Source organism: Sitophilus oryzae, unplaced genomic scaffold, assembly GCF_002938485.1.
Source record: "Sitophilus oryzae breed Bouriz unplaced genomic scaffold, Soryzae_2.0 scaffold_111_pilon_pilon, whole genome shotgun sequence".
NCBI classification, from domain to species: Eukaryota; Metazoa; Arthropoda; class Insecta; order Coleoptera; family Curculionidae; genus Sitophilus; species Sitophilus oryzae.
In genome coordinates this window covers 3,140,845-3,151,714 of record NW_022145749.1, presented here as the reverse complement: position 1 = coordinate 3,151,714, position 10,870 = coordinate 3,140,845, and the positions used below count along the sequence as shown (strand labels likewise).

At 30.5% G+C, this 10,870-nt stretch overlaps 1 protein-coding gene across 1 annotated transcript in view; it reads left to right on the top strand.

The window, feature by feature from the left end:
* The first annotated feature begins 471 nt into the window (after nucleotides 1-471).
* LOC115883978 (sialin) overlaps nucleotides 472-10,870 on the top strand; it is a 100,618-nt gene continuing 90,219 nt past the window's right edge. The window contains exon 1 of the mRNA XM_030902401.1: nucleotides 472-775. Within this exon, the coding sequence (XP_030758261.1) occupies nucleotides 739-775 (37 nt within the window). The 5' untranslated portion in view covers nucleotides 472-738. The remainder of the gene's footprint in view (nucleotides 776-10,870) is intronic.

Below are 10,870 nucleotides of genomic sequence, written 5' to 3'. Positions count from 1 at the left end.
AATTATTTTGCTTAAAACTACTCCCCAAAATGTACATAATCCGCCAAAAAAGTCAAGGTTTGGGTCAAGAGACTTAGGTCTTTTCGTATCCTTATTTACTGGAGTATTTTTGACATATTCTACATAGGATCAAAAATAAAAACATTTTGAGCTTGACTGCATGTTTTAATTGTTGATAGCTGACATGACATAGCAACTAAACTTCAAATTTAAAATGACTCAATAATTATGTCTTGTTTTTATGTTAATTCAGATAATTTTTTTCGTTTTTTAAATAACTTTATCATTAAATGGTCCGTTTTAAAAAACTAATTAATTGCGTATTTTCGCAAAAACATCTCGTTTATGATAAAACACTCTATAAATAAATAAATCATATGTTTGCTCGCACTTAAGGCTATAGAGAAAAAAAATGTTATCGGCCTTCTTACTGATAATCAATAAATGTTACAGTGTCATTTCGAAAAAGAATCCCGTAAGTAGATCAGTCGTGTATAAAATTGCTAGAAAATACCACCGGCTCGTTTTACGGGTCTCTCTATTACTCAGATAAGCGAGATGCGCCTAATCACGATAGTATTACAGGCAAAGTACTTTGTTAAATCATTTAACAAATAATTTTTAAAAAGGGTTCCGTTTCAACCTGGTTTTAATTAGTTGTTAGTAGCGTAATGTTGAGTAAAATGTGTCAATAACTTTTTTTCATTTTTTTTCTCTTTTTTCTTTTGTGTTGTAAAAATGGCCAAGAATGGCGAGGTACAAGAGCAGATTAAAGGTAAAACTACTTTTATATTTAATTATTTAGTTTATTTTGACAAAAATATTGTTAAGATATTTGTAGATATTATAGAGGATTAGTCTTAAATAAGTGCAAATATTTTAGGGGTGGTATATTTCGAGCCCAGAAACACGTTTGTAAAGTTTTTTCGCAAAAAAATAAAAAGTTGGTATTTCTCTAAAAAAATTTGAGACTTCTTTTTTAATTTTTAATTAAAATTATATCTGGATATTATGGCAACATAGATAATAGACTAAATTTACCAGAAAGAAACACCAGCAAATAATCAAGTGTTTTCTGAACTTAAGCAAAAATTATATTCAATTTAACGTAACTCGGTTATTTTGGACATAGTTGAAAAACGTTAAAGAGAAAATGTGTTGATTTTATCGATATCTACCAGCCCTGAAAATATTTCCACTTATTTAAAACTCATCCTGTATATCTAAACAATTCGAAAATCCTTTAGTGGCATAAAAGCGACCGACTCTAAAATGAAATAATTACTATGAGACTGAGAGCGGTATAATATAACCTTTCGGTTAATCAATAATCCGTTTCAACTAAAAAACTGGAAATAATTGTTGATGCTATGGTAATCTGAACCCTCAATAAAATAAGTGCATTGGAAGTCCAACATAAATAATCATCTTCACTTCAACTTTTTAGTATTTGTAAGGCTTGAACACAAAGTTGCACACAGTTGCAACAATTTTGCAGAAAATATGTATTTTTGTCTATATTTTACGTTTAATAAAATAACTTAGTAAGGAACATTCAAGGAATTTGTCGTAATTATTCAAGATCGAAAAAAAAAACGGCCTCAGCCATGACTATGAAAAGATGTTGATGGCTGATATTTTTTTTATACTCAAAATTATATATTCCCCATATAATTTTGAGTATAAAAAAAATATCAGCCATCTTCATCTTTTCATAGTCATGGCTGAGGCCGTTTTTTTTTCGATCTTGAATAATTACGACAAATTCCTTGAATGTTTCTTACTTATAAGTTATTTTATTAAACGTAAAAAATAGACAAAAATACATATTTTCTGCAAAATTGTCAACGAACGTCATTTTCAAGCCAACAAGACGCCGATGTTTTTTCGATCATACGGTATAAATTTAGCGATACATATACAGTAAAAATCACAAGAGCTTTTCTTGTTTCTACATTTCACTCAACATAATATGAAAGCGACTCACAAACTCACATTAGTAACTGAATGCTTGCAAACTCCGCCGGACTATAGTTTGAAGATATATCAATCTTTAGTTATTTAATTTATTTTATACTGTATGTTTGACTTTTCAGCCATCCCACAAATTTTTTATTTATTCTTTTAGTATAATTCGAAACGCCGCGCCGGCGCGGCGGCGGTGCCGCCGCCCTATGAATATTATAATTTTCATCGCACGTTAATAATAATGCATACCGTAAAATGGGGTGAATAGAAACAGTTTCGTAGGCTATTAGCGATATAACGGTTGATAAAAATGTGATATTATTTTCCCGAATATTTTAAAACATGGGTCTTTGTTTGTTCTTTGCGTATATATATATATATATATATATATATATATATATATATATATATATATATATATATATATATATATATATATATATATATAATTTGATTTTTGAAAAATATGCGTATAAATATTAAATAAAAATAACATTTGTGTTTCTATTCACCTGCTATTCGGGAGAATAGAAACACACATTGATGTTAAGGTTTTTATCTATTCTACTTCCAACAAGGTGATTAGAAAGAGTAAATTATTACATATTTAAGTAGATTTAACAATAATTAACAATACATATAATATAACAACTTACAGGTACCAGCTTATGTATTACTTTAAAAATAAATATTTTATTTATAAAGTTTTTGCGCCATACAAAATAGGTGATAAATCGATCTCACATTTATTGATCAGCTGATTGACAGAAACAGTGCTGCCACAGATAAAAATGTAGTTTTTGCATTTTATTGTGTATTACCAATGATAGAAAAATTAGATATGTCGACTCTTTTTACTTTGAATAATTTTAATCGTGATTTGATTTATTTCAGATATTTTGTTTCTTTTCACCACTATGTTTCTATTCCCCCCATTTTACGGTACCTTAAATAAATTTGAATTAAGCCTGACTCTGCTGTTACAGATAAAATATTAAACCCCTGAACACATAAAGTTTTACCTGTCAATTTTCCATATCAGGTAAAAGGGAAGACCATCTAGAAATCTGATAGTAGTTTTCAAGACGGTCGTCCAGACGGACTAGACTAGCCCCGCCTACACATAACGTTTTATTATCAAGTAAGACGGATTAAAAACATCGAAAATTATGCTTGCAGTTTTATCAATTATAGCATTGTATTAAGTGGAGTTGTTACAGTGAAACTCGGAAATTCAGTAATTATTGTTAACTTTTACTAGGAAAATGGCTAACAATTACGCATTGGACCAGTGAATGTCGTATTTTAAAGAAATTTGTCGACACTGTTAACTAAAAAAACTAAACTAGTTTTTCAATGTTACTAATAACATTTGTTACTAGGAATTTCTAACATTCACTAGTGAAAGTAACATTTACTAAAGGTTCCCAGTAAAAATTATTTTATTATTACACTGTGGGAGGTCTCTGCTATGTGTGTGGTGAGAAGAGCGTTGGTGGAAGTTAGAACAAATAAAACTTTTGAGAATATTGGATCACTTCAATCTTCAAGCTGATCCACGTATCTTAAATATGCAATTTACTTCATTAGAATATTTATTAAAAATTATAGAAAATAAAGACATTTATTATACACAAACATTATAACCTTCTAAATACTAGAAATAAACATAATAAATATTTTAAAATATACAAAACACATAAAAAACATTCATAACATAAGAATACTTATTGACAAGTTTATAGTCACTAGGTACCTTAATAAGTTTTTCTCTAGCCTGCTCAACTTTTTCCATCATTTCATTATATTGCAGAAATAAAAAAAAACATTATTACATTCTTGCGAGAGCCTATTTTGCTTTGATTTTTCACAGAAAATTTCTTCTATTTAGGGAAAATACTGCAGAGCACACACAAAACCACAAAGCGAATTTACGCTAGATGTCTGTCAACATTGCCAAAATAAAAAAAAAAACACCAAAATTAACACCCCATTTAGCCACTTTTCTTTATTTACCTTTATATTTTACAACATGTGGCAACCGTGCAAACAGAATCTTTCTTTCCATTGCTATCCCCCATGGAATACTAGCATTCACTAGTAAAAGTTGGTTTCAAAAATAATTGTTGAACTTTTACTGGCGTCGTCTTAGCAAATAAGTGAATGTGAGCTTTTACTAGTAACTGTTAATAATCACTAATTTCCAACTTTTACTTGACAGAGTCAAAAACAAGAAACATGGAATTTTAACATGGACCACAAAATTGTTCTACCTATAGTTTACTTCATTGGTGAAGACGCAGAGCTAATTGTGAAAATAGTATTGATTGGTAGTAATTATTAACTACCTTTATTAAATGATTTTGTTGAATTACATTATTTTGTAAAACTGTATGCAAAAATATTAGATTTTTATAGATCACTAATTAGACTGTTACTATATCCATATGATTTTTTTCTAAATTTTATTTTATTTTCAATTGTCTAGGCGGCCTTTCGTCTTAAATTAGTTCAGGTAAAGTGAAGCGTTTTTTGTCTACACACGGTTTTCCGTCAAAACTGGCAGGTAAGACGTTATGTATAGATGGGGTTTTAATGTCTATACTTCTGTGGTGTGTTCATTTGTTGAAAAGAAAACCAAATGTTTTCAAACTAAAAAAATAATATATTAGAAAATAAAGAATTATTAAAAACCTAACCATGTTCCGCAATATTAAGATAAAATACATTAGGAAAATAATGGATATACATTTTTTACATATATTCCACCTATAATGGCGTTTTAATTTATGATCATCCTATATTACTAATAAAGAATTTTAATCATCTAAACATAGGAATTTCACAACAAAATTAAAGATATATTAGACTGTTCCTAAGCGTTTGTTATTGGAACTTTATCTGATGTAAACTACAAATATTTACATTTTTTTAACTATGAAGGACTTCTTTGTGTGAACAAGAAATCGTAGCCTGATTATTATGTTTACTATGATATCAGAGAAATAATTGAAAATGTTAGTTGTTTTGCTTGTAATGTGTTACATAATTTAAAAATGCAGTTTTTAAATCAGTACTTATAATTTAAGCAGTAAAAGATATCTTATACCTATAGGCTTTTGCCTAATTCGAACAAGTTTTAAATTAATAAAATGCATTTCGGGGAGGCTAACCGTAGATACTATAACGTAGTAGTGTAGACAGCATAACAAATTATATTTGACAATGATAAAATCATACCTTGTCAACTTAAGGAATGTTGATATTTGCCAGGTTTTGCATTGTTACCTCTTCAGTTTTAATTTAAAAGTAGATGCAGTTTTTTTTAAGTTACTTAAATCGGCGTGTCCAAAATTGTTTCAATTTGGCATGTGTATTCAGCCAAACTCAGACCTTTAAAACAACTATTTACGACTTACGTGTAAAATTAACACGGCAACCAATATTTGGACAGTTCAAAATTTGCATGGGATTTCCTACGGTTCCAAAAACGATGCACCCGGTATGTGCTAGAGTGAGACAACTTTGTAATTTATTAGTACCGGAGAGGATACAAATCTCCGGACCAAATAAAGCGAAGACAATTGTTGAATTAATTGATCACTATCATACGTTCATTGTGTCCTTTTCTGAATCGGACTATATATTAAATATTGTCCAAATTTTATCCTTATAGTTAATTTCAATTAAGCTCTGCTTTGCTTTTACTTGATCCATTTTAACATTATACAAAATAATCAATTTTGATTGCTTTGACGCTATGCTTACTGTTCCGCGATAATATATGAAAATAAATAATTAAAAAAAAGTTTTATTGCAACTATTAAAACATCTGGTGTATATGTGCTCTAAATATTTTTATCGCTAACTGCCACGAAAATATTATTTATCTCCATTTGCAGCATAAAACGCCCCAGTATGTTAATATTATAGTATTGAATTCTAAATTTACTAGGCGAGTACAGTCGTCTGAATCATGCAAGTTATGTCGGTCTATTATATAATTGGGTTTATCAAAATTTGGCTATCAAAGAACGTTTGTATATAGTGTGACCAACGGATCTGTAGCTACGGGGTATCGGCAGGGGAATGCAGTTGTAAACAAAACACGCCCAATTTCATTCATAAAATAGGCATGGGCGTACGGTGTTATATGAAAATAATGTGTATCATAAATATAATACTCAGATTAATATTTTTTTTCAAAAAACTTTATGCTGTTTGAATCGTTACTGTTGAGTTAGCAGATAAACACTAAAAGCTTTTATTAAAGCTCCCTTAAATATTTTGAATCATTTTATTATTGTGTTGTTAATATAATAGAAAAAATAATTACAGCTGGGGGTTGGATCAAACCTTTGGTGTTACACAGCAAAATAAAACACTAAATCAGTACAATACACCAAAACACTTTTAATTTTACACTGGACGCATGTTTCGCTAACCATGTCTGCCATCAGCAGATGATCAAGACTGAGTCTTGAGGTATATTTATTTATATTGTGACGACTTTTCTGTCGTTACCCAAATAGAATGAAAAAAGAATCCGTTGCTCAGGGTTAGAGGAAAGCTGGGTTCGTAGGTAAGGCTTCTGACTCACAGTGACTTTCTAATGTTGTTAAATATTAAAATAAAAAATGATAATATATAGGCTGAGAGATTTTAATATTGATGTTAATAATTCAAATAGGTATGGTCAAAGACAGTGAAAAGGGCGCCACTTACTTTGTTTATGAGAGTGGTAAAGTAAGAAACCAAAAGAAAAATATGATATCACAACATAGCTAAAATAAAGTAATCAACAGCATTAAGGGTCTATTATGTTTATCAGGAATAAAAAGTCAGAAATAACTATCCTACATTAAACATTTATTGAAAACGAACACAAGTATCATCAATTAGTCACAGTGATCCCAATAAAACCGCAAGTTATTTTAAATAGATTCGAATTTAGTAACTGTATTCTTTGAACTAAGTAAGCTACTTAATAAAAACAGGTGAAATTTATGTATGTCTCAATACGATGATGTTTCGAAACATGTCGTGTACAAAAACCTTTAAAATGAATATGTGTTAATAATTTTCATATAGAATATCATAGCTAAGCAAGAGTGTACTGTACGAATCATATTATAACTTATAACGTTAAATAAAAAATAATTTTGACTACAATATGTGGGATAAATAGTGATAATTTACCAGGTTATTAAATCTGTTGTCTCAAAAATTATAAAATAAAAGCGTACCTTGTGTATCAAACTTAAGACTTATCTGTATATAGTTTGTTATGATGTAAACAGGTAGGTAGGTATTCTCCAGACTAACAGAAGTGGATGCAGATGACTATGGCAGGAGAAGTCTTCGATATCAGGCAAAAGAACGATTGTAATGTCAGGAACACTGTCTTAAGGTCTGTATAGGTCCATACAAAATGAAAGTGGGTGAAACATACAATAATTACTGCATACCATGTGGTAATTACTGAGTACCATGTGGTAGTTACTGAGTACCATGTGGTAGTTACTGAATACCATGGGGTATTTTTACTGAGTACCATGTGGTAATTTTTACTCTATAAATAAAAAATAGTTCTCAGGACAGATACTAAATAAAAAAAAACAACTTACGGTCTGAAAATCAGCTTTACATAAATATACTCAAATCATATGCCGATCCAAACCAGTAATTAAATACTCAAGTAAACGAAATAACAAACGGAAATAACTGAAATAGAATTTAGTTAGATAGGGCTATATAAAATGGCGGATAAACTTACGGTGATCATTCCAAGAAGAAACCAAACAAATACGATCTATACTCTGAATTGCATACTTTACAAGGTTTTCAAATCTCCAAATCGGATACCCATGCAATCGAAATCGAAAAGTGGATTCAGAGTGCTTTTCACTGGAAAATTTGTCGGACGCCGAAACGCGTCTTCTTCAGATCCAAATTCCCAGAAAAAAGACCTTCTTCTCAGTTTCAGAAACGAAAACCCAACTGTCATAAATGAAGTTTGACATCTAGCGAATAGATGCGCTAATAAAAATTAAATATCGGGACAAGGGAAATGCAATTAAGGAAGTTTGGCATATAGCGAATAGATGGCGCTAATAAACAAGACAAGTAAACTGTAAGAAATGAAGTTTGACATCTAGCGAATAGATGCGCTAATAAAAATTAAATATCGAGGCAAGTGAACTGTAACAAATGGAGTTTGGTATCTTTGGCATCTAGCAAATAATTGGCGCCAATACTAAGAAATTTAAATAAAAATAAATTTTTAAATTCAATTTTATTAAAGGGAATAAAAAATGCTACAATATATCTGTACTAACTATATTTTTTTCTATAACACATAATTTTAGATATAACTATTTCCAGCAAAAAAATCTTGAAAATAGTTAACTTTGGAAGCGCAAACAAAACATAATTTTACTCATCAGTAGATCCAATATTGCGTATTACACCAGATATGGTATCGCTCCGCCAGCAGTTTTTAAAGGTTAGGTCATTGTCTACCCATATGTTTCATCCAAATAGATAATACTTGGCTATATTTTAGAATTTCGCGTATATATTTATATCTCTCTCTGCAATATAATGGGCCGCTCCATTAATATTTATCTGTTATTTTGACATTTACGCCAAAAAAATTCATTTGATTTTAATAACCCCTAAGCGTTTCCCTGCAAAAGGAAAATTCGATTCTTCCTGCAATTTTTGCAAAGCTTTCTAATTCCTGACCACTTCGAAAAAGTCGTCGAGTTTTCGACAGCAGTCTCTCGTGGTCGTTTCTTTCCAGAGCTGGATATCATTTTATCGGGGTTAGTTTTCAGCCTTTTTTTTATCTTCTGTGTGAATCTTTTTATAGCCGATACGCTAACTCCGGTATAAAAAAATATCGGCTCAAGTTTACGTTTAAGCGGCAACTAAAGCGAACTCTCTGTAGCTTCTTCATCGCAAACCCTATTATGAACACAAGGAAATAAACCAAATGAGATTTCATCCACGTTATTATTAACATACCTATATAAATTAGCTATTATTTCTCTTGTCTGACTATGTAGCGTCTTACCCTTAACAAATTTATTCATTTTAAAACACAAATATACGATCAAACTTGATATTAATAATTAAAAACCAGGAACGAAAAACATTATAACAATATAACAAAATAATAAAACACAACTTAACTATCAAATATACGAAAAATATAGGAATAAAGTTTAGGATAACCGGTATAAAATAATGAAATAAAGTAATAATGATCAAAAAAATTACACCGCCACTGGATATTTCAATAGTATTCAATATTCCTACTCTTTTCAGAAGAGACCGTGAAGTTGGGGATAAAGCAAGCGAATAGGAAAGGCGTAAAAGCCATGGCAACCGCGTGGTAACAAATCCTGTGACGTACTCTGGCCAATGATATTCAATGAATAGGCGGCCATGCGCGGCGATGCCGGTTTGCCAATGATATCGTTAAAAAAAATCTTCAACTTTCATAATAAGCAGATTATACAGAATGAAAGAAATAAGTTATTAAATAAAACATATCGAACAATATGAACTACGTTAAAATTCCTTAATAATATACGTCAGAATATATGCTAAACACATTATATATAATAAAAATATATTAAATTTATAGTTCATGTCTGGCAATTTTGCAATTTTATAGATAAACGTGGCAATATTGATTTTTTTTTCTCGCATTCCTTCCGTAGCTTCAGATCCGCTGGTCAAACAGTACATATGGTGAACCTGATAACACAATTAAACCCCATGCCCACTATGCGCTGATGCATCGATTGCATACGTCCGTGCATCCATACACGCATAGTGGGTATGATGTGGTTTGTCGATGGGATTCGTTAGTTCGTTTGGAAATTCGTTCATTAGCCGCCCATACAAGAAAGGGATTTTTAAAAGATTTGTTCCGTCACGATCTCTACCTCTCATTAATATTTGTGTGTTAGTGGACTTCTGCGGATATCCCGATTATATGGTGAACATGAACGCGTTGGTGTGTGCTAGAAGGATCGCTGATGTTATCGCTGCCCTAATCGTGATCGTGATCGTGATCGCAGCTTAAAAAAATTCACAGTCCTTTACAAAGATGCAACCGGGAGGGCATTGAAAATGATGAATGAAAACGTAAAAATATGATTAGTGTTAATATGAGTGTATTACATACATATGTTTAAATAACGAACTTAACAAAAAACAACAGATTTAAAGATTCACTGAAAAAGTAGTAATGTTAACATTAAGTATAACATTATCAATAATAATTATGCGATTGCACCTATCCGTAAAACAAGCAAGCAAAAAAACCTGGAAAAAAACAAAATAACATACAAAACATCAGGTTAACATGATGACAGATCATGATCAATGACAGATAAAGAATTCTTACGGAAAGTTACACTTTACGATATAACTTTTTACCTGTTAAAGGCAAACCCCATTTAAACACAAAACTTTTTAATACCTACTACTGTATCTAAAAGACTTTTTTTTAAATTACTAAATTCTTAGCCACGCTTCTGTTTTTCTTGGCTGTTGTGCGTCACGTCACAGATTAATAGGCCCACGTTTGCACCACAAGGCGATGCTGCAGACCACTAGGTAGACCGGTCGTAGAAATTTATGTTATACAACTTGTAGTCAATCTACACAAATATTATCAAACATTTTTTTTTGTCTTTTAAAATGTGTTCAGATTTTGTAAAAAGCATAAGTCAAAATCGCAAAACTTAAATTTGATATGAGTTTCTTAGTTTTTAACTAATATAGTGGCGAATTACAAAAATTCCTTTTCAGTGAAAATTAATGAGTTAAATAAAATAATTTAATAAATTACTAGCTTTTTCTCGCGACTACGTTCGCGTTACAC